Raw genomic sequence first — 21,009 nt, 5'->3', positions numbered from 1 at the left:
TAGAAAGACCAGAGTTAGTCCAATAGGCTGTTGATATAGTTGGACAGATCAAGAAATGAAATAATATTGCGCTGGATCGTCAGGCTAGCTATGTAAAGGTTAAGCGCAGACCTTTGTAGTTTGAGGTGAGCGAGAAGGTGCTCTTGTGAGTTTCACCACTTCGCAGGATTTTGAGATTTGGTCTCAAGGGTGAGCTATCTCCTCAATTCATTGGTCCGTTTGAATTATGGAAAGTGTAGGAGATTTGGCTTATAAATTGGCATTACTACCATATTTATCTAACGTCCACGATGTGTTCCATGTATCACCGTTAAGATGATTTGTGGTAGATAAGTCTTACATCTTGAAATTATCCAAGGTACAGTGGATAAAGATTTGACATATTTGGAAAGAACATTGCGTATCATGGGTCATAAGGACAAGGTATTTCATAACAAGATCATTCCTCTTGTTCTATTTCCGTGGCAGCGTCGAGGCACTGAAGAAGCCACTTGAAAACTTGAGAGCCGTTTTCATACAGACTATCCAGAGTTGTTTTGATTATGTTGAATCTTGTAAAATTCTCAATATGATTAAAGGATGTTTATTCAGCATTAACTGCATTCAGTACTTAAGATTTGTTTCGAGGGCGAAAATATCTTAAGTGGGGGAGAATGTAGTAGCCCGGTTCCAATTTAAAAGATTATTTTGCTAACCATGTTTAGATTTAATGAATCATGATTAAAGGATTTAATGTGATCTAACGGTCCTAGGATTTGGCTTCAAAATGCCGATAAATGGTTAATGGGCTTATTTGGGCTCGGGAAATTCGGAGGATCCAAATTGGGTTCGGAGGGTCCTAAAAAGATCGGAGCCAGCGAAGGAGTTCAAAAGCTACGGGGATGATCAGAGCATCCTAACCAGGATCGGAGCCTCCGATCGTAGTGCCATGCATGTGGTAATAAAACTTGAACACGTAGCTTCATGCATGAGATCGGAGCCTCCAAAGTGGGGATCGTAGCGTCCGATCTGGGCCGATCGGAATGTGGAATGCATGCGCAGATCGGAGCATCCGATCGTGCTCTATAAATAGGGGTCCAAAACTCTCATTTGATTGCCAATTCCGAAACCTTTCCTCTCCCGTAATAGCTCTATTTTAAGGGTTTCATGACTCTTTCTTAAGAGTTGGAGTAGGTAGTAGTATTTTTATAGTTAGTGGACAGTTTCCGTAGTAGTGGCCAAACAGCGGAACTTTGGCGAGGTGTCCAGGGGTCGTAGCAAGGTTGTGTCCAAACTCTAAGAATTTGACATCAGCAGGCTGACGATGGACGAAGGTATAGCTCTGGCTCCTTATAGTAAATAGGGAGTATGCTATAGTTTAATTAAGGCTTTTAGAGCATGATAGATTATGTTTGGCATGTTAGATAATGCATGGTTATTATGTATTGTAGTACTGCATGGTAGTCTTGTAACCTAGATGAGAGCTTCTAGGATCTGCCATATAAAGGTACGGAAGTACTGCTCTAGATATCCTGACTGAGAATGCATGTATTATGTGTTGCATGATTTATATGGCATGATTTTATCTGCATATATTATGACATGTTATTATTCTACATGCATGATCATCTTGAGCTTGTATTCTTATGATATCCTATATTAGGATGTTTATCCTATCTTTTTAGTGGATGGTTGGACACATGGACTTGTGTCAGGTCACCATCAGTTGGGTATGTAGGTCACCTCCTGAAGCGACGGCACAACGTGCTACCTACCCGGGCCCTAGTTTGTTCTTGACCTCGTGTCTTGGTACTCGTACACTTGCATTCATGCACATATAATATTTGTATACTCATACTCTCGTGCTGAGCATTTTATGCTCACGTCCGGTTATTTTTTGTGTCTGGAAACCCCATTCGATGGGGCAGTTGCAGGTAGTTTTCCTTAGGATTTGGAGGTTAGGTGGTGACCAAGGCAGGGTTGCAGGGTTGACCACTAGATTTTACTTTTTTGGTATTAAGTTACTTTTGTTTCCGCAGTTTATCTTTGATTGATTGATTATTGTTTAATTGTATGCTTAAGCTTTTGATTAGTAGATGATTTTGTTACGGGTCACTACATGGTGATATCCAGATCTCAAGTCAATCTTGGAGTAAACTGAAGTACCCTGCTTGATGGTCACGCGATTCAATTGTCGATAATCAATGCATAGATGCATAGACCCGTCCTTCTTCTTCACAAAAAGAACTGGAGCTCCCCATGGAGACACACTCGGATGAATGTATCCTTTGTCCAAAAGATCCTGAAGCTGCTGCTTCAACTCACGCATCTCTGACGGATCCATACGATACGGTGCTCGTGATATAGGCGAAGTCCTTGGCATCAACTCTATGTCAAACTCAACTTCGCGCACTGGAGGAAGACCCGGAATCTCATCTGGAAACACATCTGGAAATTCATTCACAACTGGAAGATTTTCTATACCATCAATTCCAGCGAATGTATTAACTGCATAGATGAGGTAGCCTTCCCCGCTAGACTCCAAAGCTCGACAGGCTTTCAAAGCCGATACCAAAGGCATCTGAGGTCGCGCTCCCTCACCATAAAATAACCAGATATCATCTCCAACCGGATGAAAGTGCACCAATTTCTGATAATAGTCCATTGAAGCTCGGTAAGTAGTCAAGATATATATGCCCAAGATGCAATCGAAATCCTCCATCGGAAGAATCATGAGATTCGCAATCAAAACATTCCCCTCGAATTCTAATGGACAACCCATTACTAGATTCTTAGCTGACGCAGACTGTCCCGTCGGAGTAGAAACAACAACCACTGTGTCTAGAGAAATGTATGGTAACTTATGCCTCTTAACAAAACGTGCAAAAATAAAAAAAAATGAGATGCACCAATGTAAATGAGTACAAAAGCAGATATACTACATAATAGAAACGTACCCGCTATGACTCTCTCATTCTCGTCCACTGCCTGATCATGCCTCAAGGCAAACACCTGACTGGAAGCATGAGGTTTCAGATTAGAACCTCCCATTTCGTTCTCCCTATGGCCTCTGCTGAACTGTGGCTTGAGATCCAGAACCAGAACCAGCTTCCCCAGCCTGTGGACAATCCCTCTTCAGGTGAATAATCTCCCCGCAACGAAAACATGCATACGAAGCTTTACGACATCTGTCAGTATGATGATCCTTACCACAATGGTTACAAAGACCCTGGCCCTTCTTCCCAAAGCGCATCACTCCCCCAGATCCGGAGGAAGAAGAAGTAGAACCAGACTTCTTGAAATACTGAGAGAGAGGACCCAAAGAACTCACAGGTCTAGAAGAGTTAAAAAAAACCTGTTACGTCGAATGATATCCTCTGCCTGGCAACATTGACTAACCAATCCCTCATAATTCATGTCATCGCCCACAACTACTCAGTCATGGATCTCCGGATTAAGGCCCTGAAGAAACAAATTATACTTTTCCTCAGTACTGTCATAGATCTGGGGACAATAGGGCAACAGATCAAAGAACTTCTGCTGGTACTCGTAAATCGTCATCGAGCCCTGCTTCAAACCCAGCAATTCACTAGCCTTTGCTTGTCGGAGTGCAGGAGGAAAATAAAACTTATGGAAAGTTGTGCGAAAATTCGCCCAAGTAGCAACTCCTCATGCTGATATGATAGGTGCAGATGTAGATCTCCACCATTTTCGAGCACACCCCTCAACTAGAAAATTGAGTGTCTCCATATTTTTCTCCTTTGTGCAATTAAATTCCCAGAAACAGTTCTCCATGCGTTCCAGCCAATTCTCTGCATCTTCTGGAGATTTGCCTCCAACCAACGGCTTAGGACTCATCTGCATGAATCTATGCATACTGAAACGTCTACGATCATAATGGAAATGGTGATGATAGCTCTGACGATTCTCACGATCGTCCCGATCGCCCCAGTGTCCACCCACGCTATCATGGCTACTCTCGTCACCATAATCTGCCATCTACACGATGATTAGAAGGTTAATCCCAAGAAAAAATCTAGATCCCAATATTTCTATGAATGCTTTGATACCATAAATGTAGTGACTCACACCGAGATCACCTACTAAACAAGAGCTTATGCATGCATTTTACTTAAATAAATCAAAATCAGAAATAATCAGCGAAAAATAACCGGTTACAATCCCAAGGAAAGGAATCTGTAAAACTCAGGTTATACAACCATATCGAATCAGTTTATAAACCCAAATACATTAATACTGACAGCTTAGACAAACATCTTCACCGTTGACAACCTGTAGCCTAAGCCCTCCTGGAACCACCTGCCTCATCCAATCGCAAACCTGTCCCATGGAATAGGTGTCCCAAAAATAGTACGAGGACGTGAGCATAAAACGCTCAGCACGAGAGTATGAGTATACAATAATATATGTGCATGTATTCAAGTGTACTGGTTACCAAAACTCGAGGTCAAGAAACAAACTTAAAAATCGGGCCCAGGGTATATAGCATGTTGCGCCGTCGCATCAGGAGGTGGCTCCTATATCCAGTGGATAATGGTGACCTGATACTAGTACAAGTGTCCAACCATAACGGTAACCTGACACAAGACTTACGTATCAAAACATCCACTACTTGTAGGGTGAGCACCCTACTACAGGATATCTCAAAGATACATCATCAATATGCTCATGTATGCAACTTATAGTCATGACATGCTATACATATAAAGTCATATAAAAACATGCAACCACATAATACATGCATACTCAGTTTGAATATCTTGAACAATACTTTTGTACCTCAAATAACCGACAGATAAGAAAATCCCCCTCTACTGTCCAAGCCTATAGTCCGCACTACAATTCAAAATACTCATGCATTATAATCTTATTCTAAAAGTCTTAACTAAGCTATAGCATACTCCCTATTTTCTATAAAGAGCTAGAGCTATACCTTCGTCAGCCCGCTGATGATGATTGCCCCAGAACTTGGGCAATACTCCGCTGCAACTCAGGAGCACATTGCCAACTCCCGGACCATGCCTAGGAAGGCTGGAATTCGCTCCAAACACTTATAATTCGAGAGAGGAGTTGAGAAAAGGTGTGAGAATTCTGAATCTCGGAACCCCTAATTATAGGCGGAGATCGAACACTCCGATCTGGAGATCGGACGCTCCGATCTTTGCATGCATACCACGTCACTGCATGCACAGTTCGGACGCTCCGAACTCTACTTTGGAGGCTCCGAACTTCTGCGTGTCCGATCAGTGTTGACACCTCATCAACTGCATGGCCTAACTGAGATCGGACGCTCCGATCTTGGTTCGGACGCTTCGATCTCAACGTAGCCTCGGATCCTTGGAACTGAGCTTTCGAAGTGTTCGGACCCTCCGAACTCGGGTTCGGACCTTTCTGAACTGCCCTTAGCCAAAAATCCATATTTTTCCAAATTTAAATCCAAATTAAGTCTCTAATCCATGCTTAACCATTTTTAATCACTTAATCTTGTAAAATGGAACCGGACTACTACAGATGGTCACTAGAAAATCAGCGACAGAGAGATTACCATGAGTGACCGTGCTGAGTTTATCTTTGAGATGAATTATGTGGGTGGTAGATCTCTTGGCGTAGAGACGAGAAAGTCGGGTCCATGCTTCTTGGCTCGATGTGGCTGAAGATACCAACTGAATAACAGATTCACTCAAGGACTGTTGGAAAAAAACTGGCGTTCAGATCAATCACGATTGATACCCGGTGCAGCGGAAGTTTAAAAATTTTATTATGGAACAATTCCATAGTGTGGGTATCAACCGTTTAACGATTAAATTATAAGTGTGTGTAAAATTAAATAACAATTATTAAATTTTACCTTCAATCTCGCAGCGAGATTATTGGACACCACACAGATTTCTCTGCGCTTCTTGTATCTCCCAGGAACTGATGAACTCCTTCAATCAGGTCCACGAATGGGGTTTAAATCCCTCTGATAGATTGCACTAGAAAATCTATCAGAAGTTTTTCTGCGAAGAGATTAAACGAATCTGATTCGTTATTCCTGACTGCGATTCAAAATCACAGACCGAAATTTCTCTGACAGAGTGGGAGGGTGATCGGCCGAATTGAGAGAGAATAGGGGCTAGGGTTTTCGAAATTTTGCTCTCAAAATAATGACCTGTTGTGTCTAATTTCTGTACTGCAATAACTTATTTATAATGCAGGCCACTAACACCTTAGGGCCCATTAGTCATAAGCTAGGGCCCGACAAGCAAAGCCCGCTCGTTCAGAAATTAATATAAAATTCATCGTGACTCCGATTGATAAACCGATTTTACCAATGTGCACAGAAACCATTTCTGCACATTTTAAAGTCAAAATAAATTTTCCTGAATCCGAATTCAGTGGTTTCCTAAAATGTCCATCCCTATGTCATTTTAGGAAATCCTACTCCCTTACTCTTATTTAAGAAGTCCAACTCCTTAGTTCATTAAATTTAACTCTTTAAATTTAACTATCTCAACGGGGATTAAAACTCCATTACACTGTGTGACCCTCAATGGTTCAGGGATACAGCTAGCCGTGGGCTCACAACTCCTTGTGACTCGGAACAACACTTTCCGACTTGCCCAACGAATCATGGTAAAGCGCCTAGCAACATCGCCCCATGATTCCCTAGGTATCACTGATAGTGCCTACAAGAACCAGTAGATTTTGGTTAGCGTACAGTACGGTCCCTTCATCCATATATCCCGATCGAATCAACAACCATTGGTATATCGAGAGTCGCTCAAGATTCGATAACTATGCAATGCATCTTGAAGATCAAATTAGTGACATCGCATGTGCTACTAAGAAACCATTTCTTAAATCACATCAAGTACTCTGGCCAGAGATTTGTCACACTAATATCTCCTCAGATCGCATAGGATATCCACACTCGCAAGTATGTGGTGAATCCTTGACAACAATGCATTGACTCCTATATGTGTCGTAACTGTACCCAATCTCGACACCTGATGACCCCCATAGAGTCGGTAAACGAGTCAAAGCACAGCACTAGCATATAGAGTCTCCATGATGTTTCAAGTCGTAAGGACTAATGGTGTACAACCAAAACCGCGGACTTTATCCACTCGATAAGTGATAACCACTTGGAAAGTCCGGATAGGGTAGTTCGATTATTCATCCTATGAATATCCATTTGCATGCTTCGAACATCTCCATGTTCCCTACCAATGAAACGTGGTACTCCGCATCGCAAATGCTAGTCTCAAACTCGAGCGATCCTTATCCTTATTATCAGACGGCTCAATCGACTAGGAACGGTTTTTTAGAATATACAGTGACTATAAGATGTATTTCATGATAGACATCTCCATGTTCTACCACATCTTACATACACTATAGTATATTCAAGGTCTTTATCAAAACAACAATAGTATATCACAATATAACAATATGAAGTAATATAAAGTCATTGCCATAAAAGTGTAAATAATATTAAACAAAAGATTGTTTATACAAAGAGTCATCAAAGCCCATAGCCACACAGTTGGCTCACTGGGCACCCACTCTTACAATCTCCCACTTGCCCTATAGCCAACTAGTCATACTACGTAGACCCATTGCTTCGCGATGTTTGTCAAACAATGGTCCTGGCAAGGGCTTAGTAAGCGGATCAGCGATATTGTCTGCAGAGGCCACTCGTTCGACAATGATGTCTCCTCTTTCCACAATCTCCCGGATTATGTGGTATTTCCTCAGTACGTGTTTGGATCTTTGATGAGACCTTGGTTCCTTTGCTTGAGCAACGGCACCCGTGTTGTCACAGTACACCGGGACTGGACCAACAAATTCAGGAATGACGCCCAACTCTTGGACGAACTTCCTCATCCAAACGGCCTCTTTAGCAGCAGCTGATGCTGCAATGTATTCAGCCTCAGTGGTGGAATCCGCTGTGGTGTCCTGCTTGGAACTCTTCCAAGAGACAGCACCGCCATTGAGCATGAACACAAATCCAGAGGTTGACTTCGAGTCATCCACATCACTTTGGAAGCTAGAGTCGGTATAGCCTTCCAATTTGAGTTCTCGTCCTCCATAAACCATGAACATATTCTTAGTCCTTCGCAAGTACTTAAGAATGTCCTTCACGGCTTTCCAATGCATTTGACCAGGATTAGACTGATATCTGCTCGTGACACTCAGAGCAAATGCTACATCCGGTCTGGTAGATATCATCCCATACATGATACTACCTATAGCTGACGCATATGGTACATGTGTCATATTCTCTATCTCTTCATCAGTCTTGGGACACATAGACTTGGATAGAGAAACTCCATGACACATGGGTAGATGTCCTCTTTTGGACCCATCCATTGAAAACCGTTTCAATATGGTATCGATGTAGGTTGATTGAGTGAGTCCTATCATTCTCTTAGACCTATCTCTATAGATCTGTATCCCAAGAATGTAGGATGCCTCTCCCAAATCCTTCATCGAAAATCTACCTGATAACCATATCTTTGTTGACTGCAACATCCCTACATCATTCCCAATGAGTAGGATGTCATCAACATAAAGTACTAAGAATGTCACAGCATCCTTAACTACTTTCTTGTACACGCACGGTTCCTCCGGGTTCTTGATGAAACCAAAATCTTTTATTGTTTCATCAAATTTCTGGTTCCAACTTCTTGATGCTTGTTTTAGACCATAAATTGATCTCTGAAGCTTGCATACCTTATGCTCGCTTCCCATGGATGTGAACCCCTCAGGCTGCTTCATATAGATTTCTTCCTTAATGTCTCCATTAAGAAAGGCAGTCTTCACATCCATTTGTCATATCTCATAGTCATACCATGCAGCTATGGCAATAAGGATTCTTATGGACTTGAACATTGCAACTGGTGAAAAGGTTTCATCATAGTCAACTCCTTGCCTTTGAGTATAACCTTTTGCCACCAATCGTGCCTTGTAGGTCAATACCTTACCATCAGGCCCAAGCTTTCTTTTGTAGATCCATTTACACCCTATTGGAACAATTCCATCAGGAGGATCTACTAAAGACCAAACTTGGTTTGTATGCATCGAATCCAATTCTGACTGCATAGCTTCAAGCCATAAATTTGAATCCGCATCAGAAATTGCTTCCTTGAAGTTTCTTGGATCACATTCAATGTCGGGTTCATCTTGATCCCCTTCAAGAATAAGACCATATCGAACTGGAGGTCTAGAAGTCCTTTCGGATCTTCTAGGTGCAGGCGTGTCCAGCAATGGTTCCTGAGGTGTAGGATCGTTATTTTGTATTTCGGGTTCTTCTCGAACTTCTTCGAGTTCCATCATCTCGCCTTTCTTATCCAATAAGAACTCCTTCTCCAAGAAGGTGGCATTCCTAGAAACAAACACCTTTGTTTCAGCAGGATAATAGAAATAATATCCGATTGAATTCTTCGGATACCCTACAAAATAACATAAGCTGGATCGACTATCCAACTTATCTCCCACTGTCCGCTTCACGTAAGCAGGACATCCCCAAATCCTCAAGTACGAATACTTAGGAGCTTTGCCATTCCATAACTCGTATGGTGTTTTGTCCACTGCTTTAGTGTGGACGTTGTTCAACAACAATACCGCCGTTTCAAGCGCATAGCCCCAAAACGAAGGTGGAAGCTCAGTGAAGCTCATCATAGATCGAACCATGTCCAACAAAGTTCGATTACGACGCTCCGATACACCATTAAGCTGTGGTGTCATAGGAGGAGTCCACTGAGAGAGAATCCCATTCTCTTTCAGATAGTCCAAAAACTCGGTACTCAAGTATTCTCCACCTCGATCCGATCGAAGTGCTTTAATACTTTTACCTAGCTTGTTTTCTACTTCAGCCTTGAATTCTTTGAACTTTTCAAATGCTTCAGACTTATATTTTATTAAATATAAATACCCATACCTTGAATAATCATCAGTAAAGGTAATGAAGTAGGTGTGGCCATGTTGAGTCCCTACTCTAAATGGACCACAAACATCTGTATGGATCAAATCCAACAGATTCTGACTACGCTCAGGTTTCCCCTTAAAAGGAGATTTAGTCATTTTACCTTTTAGGCAGGATTCACAAGTAGGTAGAGAATTAATATCAGACATATCAAACATGCCCTCTCCCACTAGCTTGTTCATCCTCCTTGAGGAAATATGACCTAGCCTAGCATGCCAAAGGTTTGCCGGGTTTTGACTATCGATTTTCCTTTTGTTTGTTGTCGCCGGTTTATCAACATAATTCACTGGAACGTCTTTTAGTTTTAAGTTGTATAGATCGTTTTCAAGTTGTCCATTTCCAATTAAACATTCATTCTTGTAAATATTGCAAATCTCATTCACAAAATTGCAAGAATAACCATCTCTATCAAGCATAGAAATAGAAATAATGTTTTTAATTAAATCTGGCACAAATAAAACATCTCTTAACAATAATTTAAAACCGTTCTGCAAAGTCAAACAAACATCTCCAATGGCCGTAGCTTCAACTCTGGAACCATTCCCGAGCCTCAGCTGGGTCTCGCCCATTCTAAGCCTGCGACTTCTTGTCATCACCTGCAAATCATTGCAAATGTGAGATCCACATCCGGTATCCAATACCCAAGAAGTTGTATTAAGTGACATGTTTATTTCAATATAGAACATACCCTTTGCAGTTCCCAACTGCTCAAGATATTCCTTGCAGTTGCGCTTCCAATGACCCGGCTTCTTGCAGTAATGGCAAACATCCTTTGATTTTCCATTGTTTGAAGCCTTTGTCTTTTGCTTCTTCTCAGGCTCGACTTTCTTGGGTGGGGTAGAACGTTTCTTGCCCTTCATACTTGGCCCCTTCTTAGCAGAAGATGAGGAGCCCACCAAGAAAGCTGGCTTATCCTTCTTAAGTGTGGATTCATATGTAACGAGCATATTGACCATCTCTTCTAGGGTGGCCTCTATCTTGTTCATATTAAAATTTATCACAAATCCATCAAATGAAGAAGGAAGAGACAGAAGCAATAAATCCACATTGAGTTCATGCTCCAACACCAAATCTAGGGTCGCCAACTTCTGTATGAGCCAAATCACTCGTACCCCATGATCACGGACCGAAATCCCTTCACGCATGCGGCACGTCATCAACTCCTTAACAGTAGCGAACCTTTCAGCCCTCGACTGAGCCCCAAAAAGTTCCTTGAGTTGCGCATGAATGTCAGCAGCATTCATCGTGTCCTCAAATCGCCTCTGGAGTTCATCAGACATCGAGGCTTGCATATAGCATTTGGTCTTGATGTCATGGTCACACCATGCATCAAGTTTGGCCAATTCCTCCGGACTTATGTCAGCTGGTGCTTCCTTCGGAGGTGCTTTCTCTAACACGTAGAGCATTTTCTCCGAAGTTAAGACAATCTTCAACTTCCGGAACCATTTCGTATAGTTGGCGCCAGTCAACTTGTTTTGTTCGAGGATCGAGAATAATGGATTTCGCGAATTCATTGTATGAAATACTGAAAAGAAAAACAGACATATATCAATGATTGTTTAACAATTTACTAAGACATAAAATAGGCGAATTTAATTTTATGAATCTCACTCCCACTATTTTAACGATTTCACCACCCTCTAGTGAAAACGGGAAACTTTTTCCTTAGTGAGAACATGGAGTCCAATTGACAAACTTATGGTCCCGAATAATATCAGCCAACCATAATTCTCAAAAGGTAGAGCCCAATTGCTTCCAAAGCAACCCCCATGTGTTTACCTCATGTCCAATAAGGGCCCAATAATATGACGCCGTTTAAAGTGACATGTCAAGATGACCCATCAATATTAAGTTGTGATGGACGGTCGCCATGTGGATCCCCCAATAATATGAGCCGATCCCATGGGAGTTCCACCCAACTTACAACATTTGTCGATCCAATGTACAGCTTTCCGACGGACGGGCCCCCCCAATAATATGAGCCGGACCGTATCCGCGGGTAGCATCACATACATTGACCGTTGATGGAAGGTGGGAACATTTAAACAAATTTAAATTTCCTTTATTTATCTTGATATAAATTTTAAATCATATTTAAAATTAGGGATTTTTAATTATAAAAATATTTGTCTCATCATATTTAATTTATTGCATGCTTGCCGGATTCACGCAATTATGTCTAAACATGCATACAATCATAATATCAAATATTATATAGGATGATCGATTCCATTTCTAATTGACCCGTGGTTGCCAATCACGGGTCTTAGTCCAATCCTAGGTAATATGCAGTATGCAATGCAATCCTATTACATGTGCTTCCAATTTACATTTCTTCAGTCTTTATTGTCTGCTGGGCCCACCATCTTCAAATCTTGATCTCCCACTAAATCTAATGCATTTACAATAAATAACAATGACAAGTAGGGGATACATTTTTAGGGGTGGGAACGGGCTATAAACCAAGCCCACTTTTATTACATATGACATTCATATCGGGCCATAAACCAGGCCCCATTAATAAAACCAACAACAATAAAAACAAAATGTAAATTCCTAACATACACCTACAAAATTGGTCATGGCAATCGATCATCCTTATCCAATAACATTTAATTCAAAATTAATTTATTGGATAACATGCAGTGGCAATTCAAATTTAAACAAGATAAAATCATATTTTATATATAAAATCTCATTTCACATATAAAATCATATTTTATCTCTATATCAAATAAAATCATATTTTATCTATAAAATCCAATTTTACAAATAAAATCATATTTTACTCAATATATCATAAGATCATATCTTATCATCAATTGTACCAAAATAATTGATTTCAAAATTCAATTTACGGATAAAACATTAAAATTTTCCAAAAATTCAAATTTATCCAAAATCAATTTTAAAAATTACGGACTCGAACAATTCGATCCGAAATCTCGTGAACCAATCAAAAACAATTTTTGACCGGACCAAAAATAAAATTTTAACATATTAAAATTAATTTTTAATAAAAATATAATTTTTCCCGCGGGCCGCGCGGGACACTCCCGGGCCGGCCCGCACCCGGGGCGCGGGCCGGGGGCAGCCCGGCTGCCCCCTTAGGGCAGCGACTATCGCTGCCCTGGCGGCGCCTGGTCGGCGCCGCCCTGGGCAGCGCCGAGCGCTGCCCTGCGCAGCGCCCAGCGCTGCGCTGGGCAGCGCACAGCGCTGCCCTGGGCGGCGCCGTGCGCCCCCTTTGGGCGGCGCCGTGCGCCTCCCCCGGGGGCAGCGACCATCGCCGCCCCCTCCGGGCAGCGATCCAATCGCTGCCCGGGTTTTGCCCCGAAAAAAAAAATTTTATTTAAAAATATTTATTTTGTTTCAAAAACCGAGACTCAAAAATTTTGTACAATTGATTAATTCAATCGTTTGATCTGAGCAACCTGGCTCTGATACCACTGTTGGAAAAAAACTGGCGTTCAGATCAATCACGATTGATACCCGGTGCAGCGGAAGTTTAAAAATTTTATTATGGAACAATTCCATAGTGTGGGTATCAACCGTTTAACGATTAAATTATAAGTGTGTGTAAAATTAAATAACAATTATTAAATTTTACCTTCAATCTCGCAGCGAGATTATTGGACACCACACAGATTTCTCTGCGCTTCTTGTATCTCCCAGGAACTGATGAACTCCTTCAATCAGGTCCACGAATGGGGTTTAAATCCCTCTGATAGATTGCACTAGAAAATCTATCAGAAGTTTTTCTGCGAAGAGATTAAACGAATCTGATTCGTTATTCCTGACTGCGATTCAAAATCACAGACCGAAATTTCTCTGACAGAGTGGGAGGGTGATCGGCCGAATTGAGAGAGAATAGGGGCTAGGGTTTTCGAAATTTTGCTCTCAAAATAATGACCTGTTGTGTCTAATTTCTGTACTGCAATAACTTATTTATAATGCAGGCCACTAACACCTTAGGGCCCATTAGTCATAAGCTAGGGCCCGACAAGCAAAGCCCGCTCGTTCAGAAATTAATATAAAATTCATCGTGACTCCGATTGATAAACCGATTTTACCAATGTGCACAGAAACCATTTCTGCACATTTTAAAGTCAAAATAAATTTTCCTGAATCCGAATTCAGTGGTTTCCTAAAATGTCCATCCCTATGTCATTTTAGGAAATCCTACTCCCTTACTCTTATTTAAGAAGTCCAACTCCTTAGTTCATTAAATTTAACTCTTTAAATTTAACTATCTCAACGGGGATTAAAACTCCATTACACTGTGTGACCCTCAATGGTTCAGGGATACAGCTAGCCGTGGGCTCACAACTCCTTGTGACTCGGAACAACACTTTCCGACTTGCCCAACGAATCATGGTAAAGCGCCTAGCAACATCGCCCCATGATTCCCTAGGTATCACTGATAGTGCCTACAAGAACCAGTAGATTTTGGTTAGCGTACAGTACGGTCCCTTCATCCATATATCCCGATCGAATCAACAACCATTGGTATATCGAGAGTCGCTCAAGATTCGATAACTATGCAATGCATCTTGAAGATCAAATTAGTGACATCGCATGTGCTACTAAGAAACCATTTCTTAAATCACATCAAGTACTCTGGCCAGAGATTTGTCACACTAATATCTCCTCAGATCGCATAGGATATCCACACTCGCAAGTATGTGGTGAATCCTTGACAACAATGCATTGACTCCTATATGTGTCGTAACTGTACCCAATCTCGACACCTGATGACCCCCATAGAGTCGGTAAACGAGTCAAAGCACAGCACTAGCATATAGAGTCTCCATGATGTTTCAAGTCGTAAGGACTAATGGTGTACAACCAAAACCGCGGACTTTATCCACTCGATAAGTGATAACCACTTGGAAAGTCCGGATAGGGTAGTTCGATTATTCATCCTATGAATATCCATTTGCATGCTTCGAACATCTCCATGTTCCCTACCAATGAAACGTGGTACTCCGCATCGCAAATGCTAGTCTCAAACTCGAGCGATCCTTATCCTTATTATCGGACGGCTCAATCGACTAGGAACGGTTTTTTAGAATATACAGTGACTATAAGATGTATTTCATGATAGACATCTCCATGTTCTACCACATCTTACATACACTATAGTATATTCAAGGTCTTTATCAAAACAACAATAGTATATCACAATATAACAATATGAAGTAATATAAAGTCATTGCCATAAAAGTTTAAATAATATTAAACAAAAGATTGTTTATACAAAGAGTCATCAAAGCCCATAGCCACACAGTTGGCTCACTGGGCACCCACTCTTACAATGAGGCTAAGATGGCATGAAGAATTAACTGATCTTGACGATGCCATTGAAGATAGCTCGAATTTGGAGTAGTGTGCCATCTTTATTCACGGTTTCAGCTGGGTAAGGTAAAGTCCCGTCGAGGTAGTCAAGGAGATCCAACCCAAAAAATAGAGAGTTGAACTGAGCTCGCCATGAGAAATAATTTACTTTGGTGAGTTTCAGAGGAAGTTGAGCTGCTGCATTAATAATAATAAGATTGGTTGAAGAAATATTGACAATATTGGATTCAGAAGACATTTGTAAGCTCGTTGGAGACTACTGGCCTGATACCATAAAGAGACGAGCAGCAGAATATATGTGTATTATATGAATTAGAGTACATGTTACATCATTTATAGTGTTGTTTCCGTTGACAGGAATCCTATATACAAGGGAAAATACAAACATAAATTTAAGTATCTGATCTTCTGTTGCAACCGATTGGGAGAGGATTTGGTTCGGTTGAGCTTGCTCTTACAGTTGTTATATTGGCTCTGCCATTATTTATAAAACCGTTGATAAGTACTTTTTCAATATGGCATACCTGGTTTTTATAAATTGCAAGCTGATTACAAAAATAAAAATAAAAAAATGATATAGTCGAGGAATAATGATTGTTTCATTTTGTAAAATCATTTCAAATATCTTCAATTATTCAACACTGTAAATAATACATTTTAATTAATCATTCTTCACGTGATTATTATTCTCCCATTAATTGTATCTATTTGCATGTAGTTCATGATCGAACAAGATTTTGGTCCTCGACTAAGCAAAATATAAGATCGTTTTCTTGCGGAGAGAAGTAGGATGCAATGTTTTTTCATTGTTCTAAAGGCCGTTTAGGACCGTTTAGGTAGTGAGCGATCACTCATCACCTCGATTTTTAAAAAATGGTCGTTCCAAGTGGTGCTTGAAACATTGGATATCGCCTCGATTTTTAAAAAATCGTCGTTCCAAGCGGTGCTTAAAACATTGGATATCTAAATGATCCGAGCGTCTCTTAAACGTGTAACAAATAGCCTAGACGGTTCGATATTTGTTTTTAAAATATTAATAATTTTTTTAAAAAATGGTTGAATAAATATATGTATATTTTATTCAAATATGCACATAAAAATAATTTCACATTAATAAGCATGATTTAAAAAATATTAATGAAAAATTTTGAACAGATTTATGCATATTTTGAATAATTTTATATATTTTAAAATATTTTACATAATTTTTTTAAAAAAAAACGTCTAAGCGACCGCCTAAACACTTACGCTCTAGACGGTAAGCCGACTCCATCTACCGCCTAACACTTTTTATAAAGTTGGTTTTTATTAAAAGCAAAATAAATTAACAATATTGATCCACATAACTGTCAATCATAAGGATAACAAAATCCGTCAATCATCAAAGTTTCCTTGCATATTACATCCGATGATCACAATATATTTGAAAATCAACCGTCGGTGATCCCAAACAAATCTGAACCTTTGGATCCTCCAACCAACCATGATCGAACATAGTCAATCTAAAAGACAAACATGAGCAAAAGATTTATCGATCGTCAAGTTATGGATGGAGTCAAATATGCTTCACTCCCAACACTATGGTCATGAAAACGGTAATATCACGTGTGTGAAAATTCAAGAAATATGTATCATTAGAAAAATATCTTATTTTATCACATCTTTTTATTGGATTTAAGAAATTTGGCAATGTAGTCAGACCAAAACAACATTCACTACGCAATTAGAAGTCTTCGCAAGATTTTTATGTTCCTTATCACCCCAAATTTGAAATTTTCAACTTTAATCTATACACCAAATTTCCCACTCTCGAGCCTTTCACTCTGAAAGTAATATAAACACATCAGTTTTTTTAATTCTGGTTGATGACTTGGAACTAGTCTCAGTAAAATAGTTTACCCTTTACGCCACACTTCACAAAACATAAGCCACAACCGGCCAAATCTATGCCCTAGTGCTGCACAAACAGCATAGTTTTCGCGACCTCGAGGGCTTTATCTCTTCCGAAAAACTTTTCCGCAATAGCCAACGAAAACTCCATCGTAGTCCCAGGTCCTCGGCTAGTGATCAGATTTCCATCAATCACCACCCGGTTTTCGATTTCACTCGGGTCCGATAATTTGTTGCACAGAGCCGGAAAAGCGGTAGCCTTCTTACCCTGAGAGACATCCAGCCAAGATTTATAAAGGAAATTAACTCGAACTACACAAACTATTTTAGGAGAGTCTATATTGCCACGAAAGCCTACCGCGAACCCTGAATTAATCGATTGGAAAATGACACAGAAATTCCAGCATAAAACCTTTTTTTTAAAAAAAAGGAGCAGCCGTAACTGCCGAAAACTCCCCCCCAACTAGGTTCTGTCCTAAGTAGTAGATTCACACATTACCTTCAGCAAACCGTGATGCTCAAGAACCAAAGCTGGAGATGCGCATATAGCTCCATAAAATTTGTTTGATTCTCCCTGCTTCTTCAGTAAATTCACCAGCTTCTCTGACTTCGCAAAAGATTCAGCACCACCAAGTCCTCCCTGATTGCATGCCAGATTTAAAACATTTACACCAACTTTGCAACATAAAAACTGATAAATATGGTTTAACGGCCGACTTACTGGTAAAACAACGAGGTCATATGAATGAGTGATGACTTCATCCAAAAGTGAATCAGCAACTAGTTTAACATTCCTCGAAGCCAATATTTCCAGTTTGTCTTCAACAGACGCCAACACCACTTCAGCTTTTGCTCGTCGAAGTACATCAACTATAATAACAGCTTCCATCTCCTCAGTTCCATTAGCAATGGGTACAAGAACCTGTTAGGGAAATCAAAAAATTATGACACCCAAAATAAATTTCTATTAGACAGACTACGTAGTAAGTTGTGACTCCAGTTTTTCCTTTGGATCCTCTCAAAATGTCTCTCTCTTAACATTTCTTCCAATCCCCTTATCTCCAATCAAAAGTGATTCAAAAGAGAGAAGAAAAGAGTAAATTACATTATTCACAAAGATGAATAGCATGTCATCTCATGGCCTCATCCAAGATACAACATATATGAGGGTTTTAAAAACCCAGTTGCAACTAACTTAACCAGTAAGCTGCAGAATCACAATGCGATATTGTATTTTATGCGGTTGTTCGTATTTCATTTCCTTCTTCCAAGCCTTAGAAAGCACTCACTGAGTTACTTACGGAATCGCAAATCTCTTTCCAAACAAATAGATAGACCCATGGGATATATGTAAAATATACAAGCTAAAATGCAATATTAGCTTACCTTGGGAGAATTACTAAATGTCCATTTGACTGAATTTAGCTCTGTGGAAGTGTACTCATCCCCATGATTGCTAGGCAATACCTGGATAGAAAAATGAGATTGTGCCTGTTTAGCTTTGGACCTTCCGATGCAAAAGAATTCATAAAAAAGAAAATAAAAGAAATAGAAAAGTGTCCAGATTTACATTCTTCACTATAAATTCCCTTTTAAATGGAAAAGTAGAAGCAATCAGTTAAAAAAAAAAAAAAAAAATTATAAATACGTGTACAACAAGCTTATTGCTCAAGTAAAAGAATTTGGCCAAATACAGCATAACTTAAAAATGAGATATAATGTGGAATAAAAAAAAATGAAATACAATTTACAACTACGTAATACAAAGCATTCGATTGAAATGAAGGCATATTATGACAAGTTTTACATTAAAAATTAGTGACTTGTGAATTGGCATTGTTTACTGCAGCCCAGTAGGCATATAAATTTTCGCTCGTCAAAAGCATTGTTTGCTGCAGCAACTCCTTACAGCTAGCATATCCCACAGAGCCAGAAAAATGTACTATGACCAGTTAACAAACCATCAAAAGACATAGAGACACGCCTGGGGTTGGCAAAAGAATTTCTTAAGCAGGATCAACTTAACACCACAGCCTAGATAGAAAACCAAATAGCACTATCCGAAGTGCCAAACATATATAAATATCTTTGGATGACCACCATATATTTTACAACCCATCAACAGTTGCAACACATTGTACTGGACAGTTAAAACAAGCACTTTCTGTATCAGTAATAGAAGCCTACAACTTATTCTCCTAGGTGATTTACAACCCAATTATTCATCGGTCAACCTTTTCCATAGCATAGATCACAAGGGAAAGTAGCAATACCAGAGGCTTTGAAACTTCATCAGCCTTTTCCTTCCCATATAACAGTTCAACCAGCACAACAGCATACTCGAATGCAGTTCCAGGTCCACGACTAGTCACCACTTTGCCATCTTGCTGCACTCTGGATTCAACAGCAATTTTGGATGATAATTGATCCATAAATGATGGATAGCAAGTTGCCTGACAAACGAATAAAGAGTTTCAATCCTTAGAAGCTATAGCTAACAGCAGTTTTCCACATAAACTGTACAAGTATAACAACAGATATAGTATCTGATATTTTAATACCTTCAACTCCTTCAGCATCCCCCACGACCCTAATGCGACAGCAGGAGCAGCACATATTGCAGCATATGGCCGGCCTTCTTCAGACTGCTTTTCGACCAAGCTTTTCAAAGTTTTGCTATCCCTGAGAGTGGCTGCACCAGGCATTCCTCCCTATTGTGATATCATTGATAAATCTCAGAAAACAGATTAATCAAGTTATGGTGAAAATAAAAGGCTGCTGCAAACCAATGAGAAATAGAGGAAAACACACATAGATATCTAACACCATTCTATTTCACCACCCGCAACTAAAATGTATATAGAAGAATAAATTTGAAACGTTTTCCCTCAAAATGCAAGTGAAGCAATTTCCTGAACGCAGTGTTTATTTATAGATTTTTGTCTTATTACCACGACCAACTATGGTACCTAAGAATCGTCCATCTTCATGTCTCTAAAATTTGAACAAAGAATTCCTACATGTATTTGTAAGTAGTAACCACGTAACCACCTACTATTCTGCCCCTCATTTGCTAATATACTTATTTACGCTCCTTCAATCCGTAAAGCATCATTATCATTTAGCAAATCAGATATTCATCGGCCAATACACTCATTCCACCATAATTTGGATCTTCAAAACAGATCAACAGAAAAAACAATGAAATGGAAACACGGCACGAATAGATGTTAGAACTTGGACAAGATGATTGTTTCCTAGTTAGCAAGCTCGACTACACACATAGCAAAAAAGAGCAGAAAAATAACAGCGTACGGGAAGAGATATCAGATCAAAAGCAGTGTCATGACAATCCGAAATGAGAGCATCGGCGACAATTTTAACTCCGTGGCAAGCATCAACGAGTAGCTGCTTCTCCACCGAAGCCACCGTCACATCTGCGCCGGCTCTTCGCAGCACATCTATCATCACCACCGCCTCCAGAGGCTCCGTTCCATTGGCCACCGGCACCAACACCTACACGAAACAATAAGAAATCCGGAGAAAATACGATTCATTGGTAACCTTCGAGTGAAACACAACACAAAAATTCGAATGGTGGAAAATTTCTCACCTTTTTAGCAGCGGAAGCCATTGTCGAGTGTGAGAAGCTCTTGGTTCGACTGTGACAAATGGGGAGAAAGCGTAAATATGATAAATTATGGGGCTGTTTCGCGAGATGAGATAAATAGGGGGACAGAGTTGTGAGGTGGCGTATTTGTGAAGCCGCCATTGCCAATATGTTTGCAAATTGC

The 21,009-nt window shown here is 40.0% G+C and overlaps 1 protein-coding gene across 1 annotated transcript; it reads right to left on the bottom strand.

Annotated features, from left to right (window-relative positions):
• Nucleotides 1-17,020: 17,020 nt before the first annotated feature.
• Nucleotides 17,021-21,009, bottom strand: LOC140874782 (protein DJ-1 homolog A-like). The gene is made up of 8 exons (XM_073278175.1): nt 20,829-21,009; nt 20,531-20,731; nt 19,777-19,926; nt 19,489-19,668; nt 18,602-18,682; nt 17,937-18,137; nt 17,715-17,855; nt 17,021-17,483 (listed from the first exon to the last, which is right to left on the bottom strand). Exons 1-8 carry the CDS (start codon nt 20,985-20,987, stop codon nt 17,277-17,279), a joined length of 1,320 nt encoding a protein of 439 aa, XP_073134276.1. The 5' UTR covers nt 20,988-21,009; the 3' UTR covers nt 17,021-17,276.

This window comes from Henckelia pumila, chromosome 1 (genome assembly GCF_033568475.1).
Source record: "Henckelia pumila isolate YLH828 chromosome 1, ASM3356847v2, whole genome shotgun sequence".
Classification (NCBI taxonomy): domain Eukaryota; kingdom Viridiplantae; phylum Streptophyta; class Magnoliopsida; order Lamiales; family Gesneriaceae; genus Henckelia; species Henckelia pumila.
The sequence above is the reverse complement of the archived record's forward strand: the minus strand, read 5'-3'. Positions and strand labels throughout refer to the sequence as shown.